Source organism: Rhinopithecus bieti, unplaced genomic scaffold (assembly GCF_001698545.2).
Source record: "Rhinopithecus bieti isolate Rb0 unplaced genomic scaffold, ASM169854v2 scaffold_18745, whole genome shotgun sequence".
Taxonomy (NCBI): domain Eukaryota; kingdom Metazoa; phylum Chordata; class Mammalia; order Primates; family Cercopithecidae; genus Rhinopithecus; species Rhinopithecus bieti.
Window position 1 is genome coordinate 363,039 of NW_016809332.1, and position 21,143 is coordinate 384,181.

At 35.5% G+C, this 21,143-nt stretch overlaps 1 protein-coding gene across 3 annotated transcripts in view; it reads left to right on the forward strand.

Annotated features, from left to right (window-relative positions):
- The window catches only part of TTC21B (tetratricopeptide repeat domain 21B), an 83,996-nt gene that overhangs the window by 38,862 nt on the left and 23,991 nt on the right, over positions 1-21,143 (forward strand). For all 3 annotated transcript variants that reach the window (XM_017889186.1, XM_017889187.1, XM_017889188.1), the window contains exons 15-22: positions 149-387; positions 1,944-2,016; positions 2,933-3,043; positions 4,136-4,274; positions 7,831-7,937; positions 14,945-15,133; positions 17,017-17,127; positions 18,128-18,209. In XM_017889186.1, the coding sequence (XP_017744675.1) occupies positions 149-387; positions 1,944-2,016; positions 2,933-3,043; positions 4,136-4,274; positions 7,831-7,937; positions 14,945-15,133; positions 17,017-17,127; positions 18,128-18,209 (1,051 nt within the window). The remainder of the gene's footprint in view (positions 1-148; positions 388-1,943; positions 2,017-2,932; positions 3,044-4,135; positions 4,275-7,830; positions 7,938-14,944; positions 15,134-17,016; positions 17,128-18,127; positions 18,210-21,143) is intronic.

The following is a 21,143-nucleotide window of genomic DNA, read 5'->3' on the forward strand; positions in this document are numbered from 1 at the left end:
ATTTTTGAGGTTTCAGAAAATTCTATTAATTTATTTCATAAATATTATAAATGTACTAGCATTTATTCTGCGTTATGAGAAAATCTCTCTTTCTAGTGTTATTTGTTCACTATTTTGGAAGAATGATATTTTAATTTCATCTTTACAGCATGAGGCAGCCAAAGTTTTACAAGATGCCATCCATGAATTTTCTGGAACATCTGAAGAAGTGCGGGTTACCATTGCTAATGCAGACCTAGCTCTAGCCCAAGGAGATATTGAACGGGCTTTAAGCATCCTTCAAAATGTTACAGCCGAACAGCCTTATTTTATAGAGGCCAGAGAAAAAATGGCAGATATTTATCTGAAGCACAGAAAAGATAAAATGTTATATATCACTTGTTTTAGGTAAGTAATTGTCTCAACCCATTATATTTTGACACATTTAGCCACTAATATTGATTCCCAATTTTTTTTTTTTTTAACTTTGTTCAACTGCTTTGCAAATACTTTGCAGATTGTTTTCTGAATGTGGTCTTGATTCCTTCTGCCACCAACCACAATCACTCTAACCAAGTTGTTCGCTCTCCCTAAAACATAATTATGATTCCTTCAAACTGGCTTACTGTAGTTTCTCAGCTCTCCTTATCAAATATTATTTTTAGACCCTAGATCTTCCTGTTTGAGAAGGGAAAGTGTACCCTGTATTCTAATAACTTAACAGCATCATGTAATGTAACAGTAATCCAGGGGACAGGCAGGCATATTTATTAATATAGTAGTTGTAGAAAAAAAATTATTTTAGTATGTACCATGCTAAGATGTGGGTTACAGATATTTCTTGGTGAAAGAGCATGACCTTAAAAGTATGTCACACTGATGCCCTTATGAGTTATAGGGATACACAACACACACATGCGCGTGCGCGTGCACACACACACACGGAGAAAGAGAGAGATTGCTCTTCCTCTTCTCCCCAAACAGAAGGGTAAACATAGAAGCATACACTCTATGTAAGAGAAAATTAACATTTTTAGCTCTTGAGATCATATTAAACTGTTGATGAAGTAATTCAGTATTGGTTCACCTATATTATATCAAACTCAAAAAGTTGCTCAGATTCTTTTAAATGCTGAGTGATTCAAAGAAACTGAGCAGCACTGCATGTTTAGATGGATGGACTGGAGTTCCTAGATTGTATTTTCTAAGGTATTTCCAAAAGATCATCACTGTCATCTCTAATGATATGAAAATAATTCAAAATAGGGTTGACTTATTTTTGATGTAGCATAATGTAATAGTTAAAAGCATAGATTTTGTTTCATGAAGATCTGACACATCAGCTGCAACTCTTAACATCATCTATAAAACCGAGATAATTTTCAAGAATTTTTGGACCAATTAGATGAAATACTCTATGTTAAAGATTTAACACCACGTTGTTATTTCAATAACTTTGGTAATATGACCTTTAGTAGTCTACGTTTTCAGGTCATATGTAAGCAACAAATTCTGAAATAAAAGACTTTGTATTTTTTTAAGGTAACTTATTTCAGCATATAATTTATGCCATGAGTGTCAGAGCTCAAGATGCATAGGAGGACAGTAAAATTTTATTCTCCCATCGTTTTTTTGGTACCTGCACTCCCACATCATTTCAGAAGTAAACATAACAAAATGTATAGGTCCAGACAAGGAGAACTTAGATATTTACTATCTATCTGTACTCGGTTACCTGCATTTCAGAAAATGGAAAGATTCAGTGACAGAAATAACTGATCTAGCATAAACAATTTGGGTGTGGGTATGCATGAGGTTTTTATAATATTACACTGTTGGATATATAGAGATACTCTGAAGGCTACTGGCTAACTGAAATAAGTGAGCTTATTTTTTATTTTATTTTATTTTTGGAAGAAGATATCTATATTCAGTATACTAAGTAGTGTTGGTCTGATTTCCAGAGAAATTGCTGAAAGAATGGCCAACCCTCGGTCTTTTCTTCTCCTCGGGGATGCATACATGAATATTCTAGAGGTAAAATTTCTGATGTTACTGAACTGCAATTTTTAAAAAATTATTTGTGATGAGTACAACTTCCTATTAAAAGGATGTTTTTTAAAATAATGTTTAATATTTGAAGATCCAGTCATCACAATAAAAGGGAGATATCCATTACAATTTTAAAAAATGATTTTCTCTTTTAAGTTGATACAGAAATTCAGCACTATTGTTATTTGAAATAGAGATGAGGCTGGGCGCGGTGGCTCATGCCTGTAATCCCAGCACTTTGGGAGGCCAAGGCGGGCGTATCACTTGAGGTCAGGAGTTCCAGACCAGCCTGGCCAACATGGTGAAACCCCATCTCTACTAAAAATACAAAAAATTAGCCGTGCCTGTAGTCCCAGCTATTGAGAAGTCTGAGGCAGGAAAATTGCTTGAACCTGGGAAGTGGAGGTTGCAGTGAGCCAAGATTGCGCCATGCACTCCATCCTGGGCGACAGAGAAAAACTCCATCTGAAAAAAAAAAAAAGTAGAGGTGATACCAAAAGTATGTTAGGAATCTTCTTCTTTTTACCAAAAGATAAAGGGAGCTACAGACTAAGATGGTGTTTTCTTCAAAGGGAACCAATCCTCCAGCCCTCTATAATTGGCAGTTATAATGACTTCTGGAAATGAACAGTCAAGATGGTGTCTCTTAGTTCACATACTGTTATTTATATAGATAAGAGCACAATTAATATGGGTAGAATTATACTAATAAATTATACCTACCCATACCTGCTCTTCTCATTTATCACCTTTTTGAAATTGTTAAAGTTCCTGTGCTTTAATATATGCTTAGTCTTATGTAATCTTCCAACTGTAGAGCTTAATTATAGAAATGTTGCCCTTTAATGGGACCCAGTTATGCTATTTTTTATTGCTTATTTTTTGTGCCTGGCAATATTAGCCTGAAGAAGCCATAGTAGCATACGAGCAAGCATTAAATCAGAACCCGAAAGATGGGACATTGGCAAGTAAAATGGGCAAAGCACTTATCAAAACTCATAACTACTCAATGGTAAGTACTTTATTGTTTGAAATATGTCTGTTGCATCAAATTTATCACACCCTGTTCTTGAGAAGCTTCAGCAAGCACCATTTGCATCTTTAATGGTTGTAAACTCCAAATTTGTATTTATGAACTGGGATTTGTGTTAAAGTATCTCAGATTCTTCATTGCTTCATTTTGTGAAGATTATTTGGACCCTAGAGCTTGCTTCATCTTGCAGCTAGAATCCTTGCTATCAAATCAATTACTGTAAAGTTACTATTCTTATATCTCTTTCATTATGTAACAAAACATGATAAATGTTCTTTCTGTTGCACCAGTTTTTGCAAGCTATGTGTTTTGAGTTCATTTTTTTTTTTTTTTTTCCAGTAGGGGAAACAGATTTTTCTTTAACTTTTATATTCTTGCCCTATTCCTGGTAATTGTTGACCATATGTACAACAGCTAGCAAAATGTATGCCTTTGATAAGGTTCACTGGCCTCATAAAACCTGTAAAAAAATTATTTGCCAAGTACTGTTCTTTAGTTACTTATCATAAGAAATGTTAGTTGTTGGCCAGGTGTGGTGGCTCACGCCTGTAATCCTAACACTTTGGAAGGCCAAGATGGGTGGATCACTTGAGTTCAGGCGTTTGAAACCAGCCTTGCCAATATGGTGAAACCCCATTTCAACAAAAAAATACAACAAATTAGCTGGGCATGGTGGTGGGCTCCTGTAATGCCAGCTACTTGGGAGGCTGAGGCAGGAGAAGTGCTTGAACTTGGGAGGCCGAGGCTGCAGTGAGCTGAGATTGCACCACTGCACTCTAGCCTGGGTGACAGAGTGAGACTCTGTCTCAAAAAAAAAAAAAAAAAAAAAAAAAAAAGAAAAGAAAAGAAAAGAAAAGGAAAAGAGAAAGAAAAAGAAATGTTAGTTGTTTCATGCGATGATCTATTCTCTGAGAAGAGTGGCATACTTAATTGACAGGCAGGCATATGCCTAGAATTCTTCCTGGTTATTTCTAGTTATACCTATGCTTTAAGTCTATAATGTGTTAAATAGCTATGCTTGAATGCCATTCTCATTGTCTTGTTCCCTTAAATGAAATGAATTTTGTTTAGGCAATCACTTACTATGAAACTGCTCTGAAAAGTGGACAAAAGAATTATCTTTGCTATGACCTGGCTGAGCTCTTACTAAAATTGAAATGGTATGACAAAGCAGAAAAAGTTCTTCAACATGCTCTGGCTCATGAACCTGGTATGAAAGTCTTTCTGGTTTGAAAAAAGTCTGATAAGTCTGATCCATTTTATTTTTATATTGCATAAATATGTATTTGTATTCTCAATATTTTATATGTGGTTGGTTATATAAATACATGCATATTTTTTCTTTTATCAGAATGCCAGTCTACTAAAATGTGATATTTTAAAACCTAGTAGCAGATTTATGAAACAGTTAATTGTGTTATAGAAATATAGCTTACTTCCCAAAATAATATAAAGTAAGTTATCTTTAAATTACAACTACCTCATATTTAAACACATTAACATTTTGTAATCTTTACTTTTAAAAAAGTAGCATGTTTCTTTTTTACAATTCAAACTCTATAAAAGAATATAATGCATAAGTCATCTGTTTCTCCTATGAATTCCATTTGCCTTGTTCTCAAATTACCTCCCTAGTAGCTTGTAATTTAATATTCTATATATGTTTGTGTATATATAAATGTAATGTGATTTTCCTGTGCAAAACTGTTATTCTTCCTTTTCTGCAATTTTTTCCACATACATGTCCCAGATAGTTTGATGTCAGTACATCATGCATTTAATTTGCATTTCTTTGATGAGTGATAAAGTTAGGTATTATTTTGTTTATGTATCTTATTTTCTTCTAGGAATTTTATTCATATTATTCTATCTACAGGCATCACAATGTTCCATAATGCCAATAAATTACTTAATTTTCTTGAAATTATTGGATGTTTAGTTTTCCATTATTTCGATATTATAATCTGTGTTACAACGAATATCACTGCATCATTCCTTAGTGTACATTTGCATGTATTTTTTAGAGTAGGGTGCTGAGTTGAAGATTTTGTACATTTAAAATTTGTTTGGATACTATCAAGTTACCTTTCAAGTTTGTAAAAATTTGCTTTTTAAAGGTCTTTATTTTTCAATAAATTCTAGTGATTACCCATTGCGAGAATTTAAAGATTACAGAAGTGAGTAAAAGTTGTGTCCTCTCCCACACTCCAGAGAAAACCATATTTAACAACTTGTATATCATGATAATCAGTCTCCCTGCCCCCATCTTTACCTCTCTCATATATACACAATTATTATACCTACCACTTTTTTCTATCTAAATAGATTATAGTGCACCTATAATTCTGCAGTATGCATTTTTCATTTAATAACTTCTTTCCTTGTTAGAAATATAGCTCTTCTTTATTTTTTAGCATATGTAGAGTATTCCACTATATGTTAATGCCATAATTGACTTGATGAGTCTCATATTGGAATAGACATTTAGCTTGGGGAATAGTTGGAAGCAGTACTGAGATAAAATCCTTCTTTATATACATATACCTCTCTGTACTTCCTAGAATTAAATCTGGCCCCATTGTTCTTTCTTAAGGCTAAAAACTTCCTGACATTATGTCGTATTAGTCATGAAAATAAACTTATTTTAATTTGCATTTCTTTGATGAGTGATAAGGTTAGGTATTTTATGTATCTTATTTTCTTCTAGGAATTTTTAATTATATTCTTTGTCTTTAATCTATTACCTAATATTCATGTTGTAGATACTTCCTCCCAGGCTGTCTTTTCTTTATCAGATTTGTTTATTGTATCTTTGATCAAGTAGAATATTTAATGATCATATATCTGCTTTTCATGTCTTTTTTTTGTTTCTGAATTTCTTGTCATTCTCTAAAATTTCTTGTCGTTCTTCCCTAATCCTAACATTATGAAAGTATTTCCATATATTTTTGTCATTTATATTGTTTTAATTTTTATATTGAGAACTTTAATCCATGTACTTTATTCCACATACAAGTTTTACTATATAGTTTCCAAAGTGGATAGCCAATTTTATTTTCATGCCATTTATGGAACTGCCTCCTTTATTTTATAATAAACTCCTTCATATACATTACTCTGATGATAGGAATCTTTATTTTATTCCATTGTGTATTGTGTATGTTCCTTTTGCCAACAACATGTATAGTGTAGCTTTAAAATACATTTGAACACATGATGAGAGAAGCCGATTGTAAGTTATCTGGTATTTTCAAAATGATCTTTTAGTTTAACTTTGATGACATTGGTGCTTAAATTCTTCTAATTATAAACGTATTTATTGTATGAAGTATTATTAGTTCCATAAAAATATATGCATGGATTTATCAGATCTTCTTTTGAAACACTTGAAAGGCCTAAATGTGGATATACATTTTGAAAAGTTTATAGGGGGAGAGAGATTCAAGTATCGTATGTTTTAGTTACAGTGGGTATATTATATTTATGTATCATAAATTCTTTCATTTAATATTTGCTGAGCATGCCCATGACATACGCAAATGCCTTCATATACATTTCATACATTATCTCCTCAGGACTCATATTCATCTTTGAGGCAGATATAATCATACCCATTTTAAATTTAGCAATCTGAAACTCAGTTTTATTGATACGTTCAAAACTACCTAGTTGGCAAAATGGCACAGCGTGTCATGAACTATGCACTTGACAAATGGTGGAGGAAACATTTTTGTTAATTATCTAGGGTTCTTTTATTGTTCTTAGACACAAAATATTTGGCATTAACCAAATATTTAAAAAGCACTTACCATGTACCAGAGTTTGTTTTCATTACTTTGCATATTTTAACTTATTTAGTAACTTATTAGCTTTTAAAATCTTACATCCACCCTGTGAGGTAAGTGCTATCATTTTTCCTATTTTACAGATGAGAGGGAATTACAGAATGGTTAAGTACCTTGCTCAAAATTAAAGGGCTAGTAAATGGTAAAGCCTAGATTTGAAACCAAACTGTTCAACATCAAAGTCAGTGCTCTTAATAACTGTACTTTATTGCTTATCAAATATCTTTGATTTTTTTTTTTTTTTTTTTGAGAGTCTCGCTCTGTTGCCCAGGCTGGAGTGCAGTGGCGGGATCTCAGCTCACTGCAAGCTCCGCCTCCCGGGTTTACGCCATTCTCCTGTCTCAGCCTCCCGAGTAGCTGGGACTATAGGCGCCCACCACCTCGCCCGGCTAGTTTTTTGTATTTTAGTAGAGACGGGGTTTCACCGTGTTAGCCAGGATGGTCTTGATCTCCTGACCTCGTGATCTGCCCGTCTCAGCCTCCCAAAGTGCTGGGATTACAGGCTTGAGCCACCGCGCCCGGCCGTATCTTTGATTTTTAAAAGAGCAGTTATCTTCTTAACTGCATATAGCAACTACCCTATCTTCTTTTAATGATTTCTGCAAACAAATTTTTATACACTTAAGGGTAAAACTGGAAATTATTGTGGGGTTAAATTGTTATCTCTTAATATATGTCTAAGAAAAGCCTCTAGTTGTTAACCAGTTCTTTAACTTTTCATCCAGCCAGTGTTTATCCTAAATCTTTTCTTTTCTTTTTTTTTTAATTTGGCCATTCTTCAGGTAACTGACTGAGAAAATTTTAACTGTATTCAGTATTTTTCAAAATCATTTTTTCTAGAGCCCAGTTTTAAAATTCTGGAAAATGTGAATATTTATTCAAGATGAATAATTTTTTCCATTACATTCCATTCTTTCATAGTAAATGAGCTGTCCGCTCTCATGGAGGATGGACGTTGTCAAGTTCTTCTAGCAAAAGTTTATAGTAAAATGGAAAGACCTGGTGATGCGATCACTGCATTACAACAGGTAAGTGCATTTGTCTGTGAGTGTGGTCATGAGGTAGGAGATGGATGCAGAAGGAAATATGCCATGTATAAGAGGAAAGCAATCTGTTTCGGCCAAACAGCTGCAGAAAATATGTCAAAATCAAAATACTTATTGAATGCTTATGGATTATACATTTTAAATATATTATTACTACCATTATAACAATTAGGAAAGGTTGGAATTTTTTAATCCTGTTTTATAGCTGAGGAGACTTGGTTGAATAACTTGTGTGAAGTCATATGACTAGTGTCATAATCAGGATTTGAACTTAGTGCTTTCTTCCTCCATTTATTTAGATGTTCTTTTTTCTCTTAATATTTTGTGGTTCTCAACATAGAGGTTTTACACAGATTTCCCTAAGTATGTTCCCAAGTGGTTGATGTTTTTTTTATGATGATTCAGTTTCTGGTTTGCTAACAACTTCTTTATAAGTCACTTAAATTATTATCAAATATACTCTCTGCGTCTGTCAAGATGATCATATGTCTTTTGTCCCGTTTTTCTTTTCAAATGTGGTATATTGATTTATTTTCAAATGTTAAACCACGCTTATATCACTGAAATAAATGTCACTTTGATATAATTTTTTAAAAGATTTGCTGGAATGTAAAGATGTTTTACAATATTTTGTTCAGGATTTCTACATCTGTGTGTTCAACAGATTGATGCTAATTCTTTTTTTCTTTTTTCTTTTTCTTTTTTTTGTTTTTGAGACAGAGTTTCATTCTTGTTGCCCAGGCTGGAGTATAATGGCATGATCTCAGCACACTGCACCATCTGCCTCCCAGTTTGAAGTGATTCTATTGCCTCAGCCTCCCAAGTTGCTGGGATTATAGACGCTCACCACCATGCCCAGCTAATTTTTGTAGTTTTAGTATTTTTAGCAGAGACAGGGTTTCACCACGTTGGTCGGGCTGGTCTCAAACTCCTGACCTCAGGTGATCCACCTGCCTTGGCCTGCCAAAGTGCTGGTATTACAGGTGTGAGCCACCACACCCGGCTGCTAATTCTTTGATGTTTGGAACAATTCAGTGTTCCAGACCTTGAGACCCAACTCTTTGAAGGAAAGTTTTTAATAGATTTCAGACTGATCATTTTCAAATTGCTTCTTATATCATTTTGGATTTTTTTAAGTAGTCAGTTTATCGTTAAATGTATTAACATAAACTTGTTTATTATATCTTTTCTTTTGAATGTCTACAAATGCAGTGAAAAGGTCCCCTTTTACAAACCTGATATTAGTAATTTTATTTTCTTCTTTGATGATCAGTTATGCTAGGGGTTCATTATCTTATTAATATTTTGAAGGGTCAACGTTTGCCTTTTCTGGCTTCATGAAATGTTTTCTTTTAACCTCATAATTTCTTCTACACTCTTTGGGTTTGGTTTACTAATTTTTATTTTATTTTATTTTTTAGCCTCTTGAAATAGTATGTTAGGTAATGGATTTCAAGCTTTTGTTCTTTTCTTACTCATTTGAAGCAATAAATTTCTCCCTCAACACTGGTTTATCAGCATTCCACAAGTTTATTATTATTTAGTGTAAAACATTTCCTCATTTTCACTTTGATTGGTTCTTTGACCAGTGGGTTATTTAAAAGTGTAGCATTCAATTTTTATGGAGTTCTGATTTGCTTGTTATCTTTTTGATACTGATTTCTAGTACACTTCTGCTGGGCCAAGACATACTTTGAATGATTCAATCCTTTGCAATTTGTTGAAGCTTGCTTTACATCCCACGTTATAATCAATTTTGGTAAAGGTTCCATGTGAACTTGAAATAATGTGTTTCTAGCATTACTGTAACCACAATTATTTTTGCACCAACCTAATAAATACTTAGTTCAGCCATATGTCAATTAGGTCGGATTTGTTGATTGATTTCTCTACATCTTCCCTGTTCTTAGGGTTTGGTTGTTATTTGTTTTCTTAGTTTTGGTCTGTTTGTATGAGGGGGATGTTAAAGTCTTTCAGTGTGATTGTGGATTTCTCTTTTTCCATTTAGTTCTATGTATTTTTGCTTCATTTATTTAGAAGATACATTATTGAATGATCCAGATTTAGAATTACACTATCTTCCTGGTGAATTAAGTTCTTTAAAATAATAAAATGGCCTTCTTCATTTCTAGTAATGCTTCTTGCTTTAAAATCTCCTCTGTCTTGTGTTTATATGGCTAAGTCCAGCTTCCTTTTAGCATGGTATATCTCCTGCATTCTTTTACTTTCAATTTTCCGTGTCCTTTTGTTGAAGATCTGTCAGCATATAATTTTTTTCTTGACAATCTTAATCTATTGTAATTTTTTAACATTTAATATAATTATGAATTATATTTGGATTTGCCATCTTACAATTTATTTTTTTCTGAATTTTCTTGACTTTTATGAGTTAAATTATTCTTATTCCACTTTACCCTTTATTATTGTGTTATTTATACCTCCTTTTATTATTTTTCAGTGTTAGCTACATTACAACACACATTTCTTCTTATTCAAATTCTGTTATTCTACTTTTGCCTTTTCCATTATTGTTGTCAGGCATTTTAAATTAGTTGTTTGAAAGTTTGTTTATAGGGAACACAATGTGATATATTTTATTTCAGTATCAGACACTGGAAGATTTTTAAGTAAATCTTCTAGGTTCTCCATCTCATTTAAGCAATTTTGCCTGTCTTCTCTATCTATTTTGTGTTGATTTTGCAGCTTACTTCTGAGAGGGATAATCTTACTTCCCAAGTTCCCTGGAGGCACTTTACTGTTCCCCAGATGGGATCCATAATATTGGTTTGTTTTGCAGTTGTCTAGTTGTGAAATGATCTCTTGCCTTCCTCATACTTGATATTTTTTAAAAAAGACCTCCATTATTTTTATCTCATTCTATTTATCCTGTGTCTGTGAGCTCCTGTGGTATGTTGGAAGCAACAGGTCTCTGAGGTAAGCAAGCAGTTTATGTATTACTGTGCTCATTTTCCCACAGAGAGTATTTGTCTAAGATTATACAGCTGGTTACTAGAAGAGTTTGAAGTGGAATGCAGATGCCTCAGTCCTAACCCTTTGTGCTTTCCGGGATACTGTACTAGTCACCTTTCGACTTGATTCCCATGTACCCAGAAGAGTTCTGCATTCTGCAAATAATTTATAGTGTTTTGGTTTTGATATTTAACCGACAGGGGCATGTGTATGTGTGTGTGCACGTGTATGTGCATGAGTGTGGGTGCTTACCCAAGTTTCAGTAGAAAGTCCCACAATTTTTTTGTCCTAGTTGTGAATGAATTGAGCTTGGATTATTAGATTCTGTGATATCCATCTAAGTTTATGATATCATTGAAGTATGTAATCTTAAACAATATTAATGTCTTGTCCTTAATTGTTGGTACATTTTAGTTCTTATTTTCTGAATCACATGATAGAGAATTGCACCCAGCAATAGGTTAGCTATCAGAAGCTAGAAGGAAAGTGCAATCTTTGGTAAGTATAGACTTTTAAAACATTTTAGAAATAAATTTAGCGGGAGGAGGGAGGGATTGCATTGGGGAGTTATACATGATATAAATGATGAATTGATGGGTGCTGACGAGTTGATGGGTGCAGCACACCAACATGGCATAAGTATACATATGTAACAAACCTGCACGTTATGCACATGTACCCTAGAACTTAAAGTATAATAAAAAAAAAAAAATTCAGTATTATATTAAAAAAAATAAAAAAAGTATGTAATTGTTTAATTTCAGACCTAGCGGTCCCTAATGACATGCTATATTATCTAGCTATCGCCAGATAGATTGTGCCTTCACTATAAAGCAAACAGCAAGGACACAATCAAGGAGTTCAGGTCTTTAGTCTTTTCAATTTCATTCACCTTTACATCTTCAGTAAAGACTAAAAACATTCAGCACAGTATTGACCACCAGGAACCTACCTTCTTTTCTTTCAAACCTAACTTTAAATTGAGCTCAGCTCCAAAAATTAAGTGAGTGGTTTTGGCCAATGGTCCTTATTATTTGATGTATCTTCACACTACCAAATGTATTTATTTTTATGACCGGTATCTATGTACCTGTGGACTTGGTGCGCAAGCTGGAAGTCTAAACAATTATTTTACACTCTATGTTAATTAAACAATATATGCCATATAGATAAATTCTCACATCGCCCATAGCAAGCTTAAACAAGCCAGAGTTTGCTGCCCAAACTTTAACTCTTGTGGGGGTTAGTCCTCTTTTGATAGAATCTAGGACACAGAGTACCAATGTTGCTATCTGCTGTCTTTCCCTTTTGAATTCAAATGTCCAACAGGCAAAAAACTTCAAAACAAGGACACTTCTCTCCTAGAACTAGGTCATTGCTTTCTGCCACAAGGGAAAGCAGAGCCCGAAATCAAGTGTTCACGTGAATTTTATGCAGAAGTACAGATAATGCAAAAGCATGTAGTAAGAGTCTATCCCGAAGTGATTTTAAAGGATTGAGGCGGAGAAGAAGCTCAATGCTGACAAACTAGGCTTTCTACAGCTTTCATAAGTTAACATGGAGCCGCTAGCGGCCAGGATATTCCAACCACTGACGGGATCAGTTTACTTAAATCTTAATCTGTAAGGATTGAAATAATATCTCTCTGACTATGTATTAATTGCTAAAACTTAAAATGAAAACATGATGTGAAAAAATGTGGTCACCTACAAAAAAAAAAAAAAAAAAAGAAAGAAATTTAGCTTAGTTCACTCCTTTATGAATATCATTAGTCCCAGTCACCGTGGTCATATGAGGCCCTGTGTTATAAAAGCAGACATATGAAGCAACATCAAAAAACAGCATGCCATGGCTAGACAATACCAGCACCCCAAACTGTAATCAGTTTTGAGTTCCTATGTTAGAGCCCAGGGATTATTCATCTTTAATAAGGTTTGAGGAACTATAACATTCTTCCCAATGGTGACAATGCTGTGTATTCTGAATGACAAAGAAACAAATCTTAAGATGCAATTTAAACAGAAACCTGTAAGTGGAGTCAAAGTTTTTGATATTTTCTGTTCATTTATTCAGCGACCGTTTATTGAGCTTAATTCTCCACATTATGTAACTTAGGGGTCCGTCATAGTGTTTTTGCAAAGTTGCTAAACATTTTGGGCAGTGACAGAAATGGTAAATTTAGGGAAATCTCAAGTCTTCGGAATTTTGCTTTCTAAACATTTCAGACTTTTCCAATAACTTTGCATTTCTGTAACCCTCTCTGTCATCTTTTAGCCGACTCCATCGTTATTTCTTGCTTACAGTCCTGAAGTATCCTCCTGATTGATCCCATCCTCTTCCAGTCTCGTTTCCCTCTAGTCAGTTCTTCACAGTGCCACCAGGGTGATGATTCCCAAAGACAACCTGATCCTGTCATGCCAATGCTTATAAACATGGCGTAGTAGCTTCCCATGGCCTCTAGGATAAAATGTAGATTATTTAACAGGCTTACCTGTTGTATATTCTGTATATCTTTCCAGCCATTTTTTCTTCTAATTATTTTATCAAACAGTGTATCCCTTATATCCCTTATTAGCTTTCCTTCACATGTGATTCCTAATGCCTACGAGCCATTCCATCTCTTCATGCCATCTCTTTTTCCCCAACTCACCAGGGTGTAACTACTAGCCATTCTTTTAATTCTCACCTGACTTCCAAGACTGAGTTAGGTTTTCTATTATATACTCCCATGGCAATAGCATTTTCCACTTATCTTGTTTGAAAAGGGACAACTGTCCTCTGGGGGCAGTTTGCCAGGGGCCTCTGTCACCAATATTTGTTCCACTTTCTCTTTAATTTTCACTTTCTTTCCTACACTTGCAATTCAGAGTCCAGATGTAAAACAGTATAGGGCCATAAGTGATGGGACATCTCTAACAAAATTATTGGAGGCTGCTACCTGGAAACTTGTGTCCTTGGGATGGTACCCTTACCCCTGAGGTGCTAGGAATGGGCCCCAGGGTCTTTCCCTGCTTTCTACTTTCCTGTTGGCTAAGTGATGTCAGAGGAGGACATCTTGATATGGAGAGGTACAAGAATTCAGGGATACAAGGATGCCTTCCTGCAAGACAGAGATCATCCTATCTAAACCAATTGTTTTCAGGTTTTTTACTAGGAGCACATGCATGAGTGTGTGTATATGTGTATAGCTATGTAAAAACATGAACAGATGTATGCATATGTGTAATCCAAAACACTCAAAGGTACATATACTGACATACTTAAACACATATTAATATAACCAAAATAAAAATTTCATGAAACAGTTTTAATGTTAACCACATGCTATATACACTTATACTTTTATTTCATTTGCAAGAGAATGCTGTTATGACTCTCTAAACCTCTGGCTTGAGAGAAAAAAAAAAGAAAACCTGTTTCAAAGCAATTGTTTGCTAACATTTTGACAAGACTCCCAAGAAGGGTGCCCGGTGTGTAGCATAATATGTTGCATGTGGTAGGCATTTACTATTTGTTAAATGAACGCATTCATTAGTGAATCATTATGTATAGCTGAAACATGAATTTTATTTTTGAAGACCTAAAACATGGGAGTTCTTACCATTTATTGAAGGAACATCTCAATGTTCCAGAAACCAGATGGATGGGTGGAAAGGCTGATATTCTTCCAATTTAACAATCTACTCTACATTCTTACCCTGAGGAAGGCCCTATCTCTTTGTATTTGTTTCAAGGTTGTATTTCCTCCTTAGTGCACTTCTTATACACATGCTTGTAACAGTGGGAAAAGACTCAGTAATTCCGTAAGTGTTTTGTTGGAAAGATATATGTATGCTGGCTCATTTGCAAACACGTACATGCTTGAGATCTCAAGAATACATTTTCTTTGGATCAGGATTTGTTAGATCAAGGGTTTGTAATGTTTAAATAAATCTGTAAAATTATGCTGTGTGTGAGTTATAGAGAATTTAATTTCCTTTCTTTATTTTTTTTATTCCTTTTATCCTGATTTTTTCTAGGCTCGAGAATTACAAGCTCGGGTACTAAAACGTGTTCAGATGGAACAGCCAGATGCAGTTCCTGCACAGAAACATTTAGCAGCTGAAATTTGTGCAAAGATTGCAAAACATTCTGTCGCTCAGCGAGACTATGAAAAAGCAATTAAGTTTTATAGAGAGGCTCTGGTTCACTGTGAAACAGATAATAAGGTCAGTACCTTTATAAAATTTTAAGTACCTTTTATTCCAGATGTCCTCTAATCTCCTCAGATGTAAAATTTTTACCAGCTTGTTTTAAAAGAAGATGTAGGCAGGGTGCAGTGGCTCATGCCTGTAATCCTAGCACTTTAGGAGTCCGAGGCGTGTGGATCATCTGAGGTCAGGAGTTTGAGACCAGCCTGACCAACATGGGGAAACCTTGTCTCTACTGAAAATACAAAAATTAGCCAGCATGGTGTGGGGGTGCCTCCTGTAATCCCAGCTACTTGGGAGGCTGAGGCAGAAGAATCACTTGAACCTGGGAGGTGGAGGTTGCAGTGACCCAAGATCGCACTGCCGCACTCCAGCCTGGGCAACAGAGCAAGACTCCATCTCAAAAAATAAAATAGAAAAAAAGAAGGAGATTTACAGAGAAATATAACAAAAATATAAGTTAAAAGATTAATATTATTCCTCGAAAACTTTCAAAATCTTACATGATGCCTTACATTAAGAATATTAGAGTTTAAGGCCAGATGCAGTGGCTCATGCCTATAATCCCAGCATTTTGAGAGGCCAAGGCAGGCAGATCACTTGAGTCCAGGAGTTCAAGACCAGCCTAGGCAGCATGGCTAAACCCTCATCTACTAAAAAGTACAAAAATTAGCCAGACATGGTGGCATGTACCTGTAGTCCCAGCTCCTCAGGGTGCTAAGGCAGGAGGATCACCTAAGCCCAAAAGGTCAAGGCTGCAGTTAACCATGATGATGCCACAGTACTATAGCCTGGGTAACAAACCAATACCCTGTCTCAAAAAATAAAAAATAAAAAAAAAAAGAACATTACAATTTAAAAACTGTAATGGAATAAGTAATATAAAGCAACCTGCAAATTGTTTTAATATTTATGTTTTTAATTATCAAAATAACAAATAATTTTCAAATTTATTTTATCAATTTAATTTATCAAAATACATGAAATTATTTTAAAATAATTTAAATAATTTCTCTATCACAAATATCTGGATTTAGATAATTCAGTTCCTTTTATTAAACAGCTGTTGTACACTCTGTATTTCAGTTGGTGTTTAGTACTAAGGATGCAAAAATGGCTAGGCTGAATCTATGACCTCATATGGCACAGTGGGAGAATAAATGTAAAGATAATTTCGGTGTAGCTCACTTACATACATGATTGGTTATATAAAAACTAAAATGTTTTAACTCTGTCAAGATCTGAGAAGATCTGGAGAGATTATTAATTTTTCAAAATAATTAATGCCTAAACACTTAAGTAGGTGATCATGTACAAGAGACAGCTGTCCTCTAGAATTTAATGACCAATTTGAACATTTTATTAATATAATTTTTTCAGATAAATGGCAAAACAACCTTTAGCAAGGCATAACCAAACAGATACCTTTTCAGTGGTGGCTAAAAGAGTTGAAATCCTTCTTTTAAATCTGAGGCATACCTTAGAGATTATCTGCTTGAAGCTTTTTATTTTACAAATGAGAAAGCAGATTAAGAGATGTAGAAGGAACCTGACTTGGCCCTGTCATGGAGGAGCTGGGACTAGAGTCCAATCTGGTTTTAAGACCAGTGTTCTTTTCACAATGCATTATGTCGCTTTACTTTTGAAGCGAGTTACTACCTATTTCTCTGTTTTTGTTTGTTTGTTTGTTTGTTTGCTTGCTTTGTTTTTTTCTCTAGTGAAAGAGAAAATAGAGATGGTATACGTACAGTTTTTTATGGGTTTTTTTTTTTGTCTATTATACTTGGCATTTTTATTGCAATGACTTTTGGTCAACTAAAGTTTAATCTGTGTCCACATATTTTCCTCATTCACTTTTTATTTTATACAGTGTCTGATGAATCTAGCCTTTTACTCTACAGATTATGTTGGAACTGGCACGATTATACCTGGCACAAGATGACCCTGATTCCTGCCTGCGGCAGTGTGCTTTACTGCTTCAGAGTGACCAGGATAATGAAGCTGCTACCATGGTCAGTCCAAGGAACTTCAGTACAACAAAAGCAGTTGTGTTTTATAAGTTTTAAATTTTACCCCGTGGAACTACTACTAGATGATGAGACATGGCTCATGTTGGCTTTTGGAAGAAATAACGTTTTTCTAACATTACTACATTTTACCAATAAAGACCCAGAATCATTAGGGTTTTATTTATAAGAAAGATAAACCTAGGTCAGGTTTTTACATGCCCTTTTGGGTCTAGTTACTTTTTTATTTATGCCTAAGGGGATGCTTGGTTAGGTGGAGTTCATGTGGTAACACTAATTTGCTAAGAACTAACTTTTAAGTACTTAGGAATGGTGGACATATTTAAGAGTTTGGGTGGAATTTTTGGAGTTACAGGGGAAAAAAACTTCATATATCAGTCTGAGATGTTCTGTTTTGAATAGAATTTTGGTTGTTTGTTTTTTTCTTATTTTTATGTGGACTAAAATATTTGTTAGCTGTGCAGACAGCTATGTGGATGACATTTTGTGAGGTTTATTTAAAGTTATTGTGGTTAAAAAGAAATATATGAAATCTGCATTTTACAGCACATAATAAGAAAAATCTCAGTAGGTCTTGCTCATTTTAATTTTCAAAATAGTTATGATTTAAATTTTGTTTTGTTTTGAATCTTCTCATTGTTATTTTGTCAGGTTCAGTGAGTTATCTTTTCTACAATAGCACATACAGTGTGCAAATCCTTTCAAATTTCTGTTTTTAAAACAACTGCTAGGAACATATTTTTTGCTAAAAATACAATTTTGCAAGCAGAGCAATCTGTTTTGCATCCTTGATTATCTTCTGTTACACTGATCTCCAAGTTATTCTGCTCAAGGTGGGCTTGAACCTTAAATTCCTGCTTTTTATAAAATGCTGCCCCTTCCTCATGTTTATCGTCTATGTTTTTCTAGTGTTAAATCTTGATTGGAAGAATATGTTGTGTAAAACACATGGCAATATTTTTAGAACCAACTTTTATCTTTATAGATGATGGCTGATCTCATGTTCAGAAAACAAGACTATGAACAAGCGGTGTTTCATTTACAGCAGCTTTTAGAACGTAAGCCAGGTAAATACCCACTGATAGTATTTTTTGAGTGCAGTCACCCCTCCCTTATTCCTTTTTCTTCTGTTTAGTCGTTTTGCCCTTGGGCAAACTCCATCCCTGGTTGAATCAGACTGTCTACTTATTCCACACATGGGCTTGAATAGCTGAAATGGCCATAAGGAAAATGCAACACTGTTGACTGGTCTCACTTTAAATTATGAGCACAAACCTGGCAATCCCACTGTATTCCAAGAATGAATTCATTGATTCTATTTTTTCCCACTTTGTCTTGTCTCCTGAAAACTATTGGGGGAACCAGCCCCCAGTATTTCAACATATGTTCTTTTCTATTTTCCCTATGTGTCAGCTGGTCTGGGAAATAAAGAGAAAGAGTACAAAAGAGAGAAATTTTACAACTGGGCCTCCGGGAGTGACATCACCTGTTGGTAGGTTCCATGATGCTGATTGAGTCGCAAAACCAGCAAGTTTTTATTAGGGATTTCAAAAGGGGAAAGGGATGTGAACAGTGAGTAAGTCACAAAGATCACATGCTTCAAAGGGCAATAAAAGATCACAAGGGCAGAGAGGCAGAGCAGGATCAGAAGGCCAGGGTGAAATTAGAATTACTGATGAGGTTCCATGTCCTGCTGGGCACACATTATCGTTGATAAACATCTTAACAGGAAACAGCATTCCAGAGCAGACAACTAGTCTGACTAGAATTCGCCAGGCTGGAATATCCTAATCCTAGCAAGCCTGAGGGCACTGCCGGAAACCAGAGCGTATTTCATCGCTTATCTTCAGTTGCATAAGACACTCCCAGAGCAGCCGTCCATAGACCCACCCCTGGGAATGCATTCCTTTCCCAGGGTTATTCCTTACTGGGAAAAGAATTCAGCGATATTTCTCTTATTTGCTTTCTGCAAGAAGAGAAATATGACTCTGTTCTGCCCGGCCCTGCAGGCAGTCAGACCTTATGGTATCTCCTTTGTTCCCTGAAAATCACTGTTATCCTGTTCCTTTTCAGGGTGGCCAGATTTCATATTGTTCAAACACACATGTTTTACAAACAATTTATACAGATAATGCAATCATCACAGGGTCCTGAGGTGACATACATCCTCAGCTTATGAAGATGATGGGATTAAGAGATTAAAGACAGGCACAGGAAATTATAAGAGTATTGATTGAGGAAGTGATAAATGTCCATGAAATCGTCGCAATTTATGTTCAGAGATTGCAGTAAAGACAGGCATAAGAAATTATAAAAGTGTTAATTTGGAGAACTAATAAAAGCCCATGAAATCTTCACAGTTTATGTTCTTCTGCCACAGCTTCAACCAGTCCCTGTGTTCGGGATCCCTGACTTCCTGCAACACAAACCTCCAACACCCTTGCCCCATTTCTTGCCCACAATTAAAAGCCTTGCCACCTACTTCACTAAGAGAATACTTGCACCTGGAAGAGAACTTCCCCATTCTTTGTCACTAAATTTACCCACTCCTCAGCCTTTGTCCTCCCCAGGCTGTGATCCCGCCTTTGTCCAGCTTCTCACCTACCAAAGGGCTTTACTCTTATGGTTCTCTCTCTTGAATTCTCAGTTTTTGCTAATCAACATATAACTGTGCTGTGACATCTTCCTGCTCTAATAAATCAGTCAATAAAAATCAACTCTTAACTCTCATCCCCTCCCAATTACTGTGCCCGTCTTCAGTTCTTGACAACAAATTTTTCTCTGAAGGATTTTCAAACATGCTGTGTTCACTTTGTCTCATCCACTGCTGCACTCCAGGGAAGTCGCTTCTGCAATGTGGTCGGTGACCCCCATACCGCCATATCAGATTCAGTTCTCAGTTCTCTGCTGACTTGACCTGTCATCATATTTGGCACAGTTTATCCCCCTCCACAATGAAAGACTTTCTTCATTTGTCTCTGAGATCCTAAACTCACTCGGTTCTTCTTTTGCCCCATTGCCCGCTGTTTCAGTCTCCTTTGTTGGAGTTCTCTTCTCTGTATGACCTTTAAATATCAGAACACTCTTAGCTTCAGTTCCTGAACCTCCTTTCTTTTTATATATTCACCCCCTAGGTGACTTTGTCCAGCTGCATGGCTTTATATCCCATGTATGTACTGATGTGTCCTAAACATTTATCTGCAGCCCTTACTCATGTACACCTCTGCCTCTTTGCATTCCCACTCAGATGTCTAGGAGTATCTCAAGCTTAACTTGTCCAAAATAGAACACCTGATCTTTCCCTCCCCTCTAAGTTTGCTCCAGCCCCACCTCTCACCTCAGTGAGTGGCATCACTGCTCACTGTTATGCCAGCCCAGACCTCACAGTTAATCTTTGTCTCATCTTTCTCTCATATATCACCTCCAGTCTATCAGCAAATCCTTGTTAGTGCTACATTCAAAGTACACCTAGAATGCCATCACTTTTTACCACCTCTGTTACTGCCACCCTGGTCTAAGCCATTGCCATCTTCCACATAGATTATTGCAACATCGTCATAACTCATCTCTGTTTCCATCCCTAGCCTACAAAGACTTTAGAAATGCTTTCATTGAAAATGGCAGAGATGCCCCTGAAAATTCTAGGCTAAAAAAGCACGGCTTTTAATTTTCTGTCTGTAAAAGAAATCTAAAAGTACACTGTGTAGGGATTGGTATGGCAGTTCCGTGGTATCTTCAGGAAACCAGAGCCTTCTCTCTTTTTGTTCTACGTTGTTACTTTGACTTGCCTGAGCATCACCTCATGGTTCAAGATGATCACTGCGGTGCTGGGCATTGATGTTCCAGGGCCCAGATGGGGAAGGTGGATGCAGAGCTGGACGAAAGGGCTTAACCAGCAAAAAAATAAAACCCAACCCTTAGTAATATCAACTCCGTGGCTGCAAAAAAGGTGGGAAACGTTATCTTTTAGCTGCATCTAATACCCTATAGAATAAAATCAG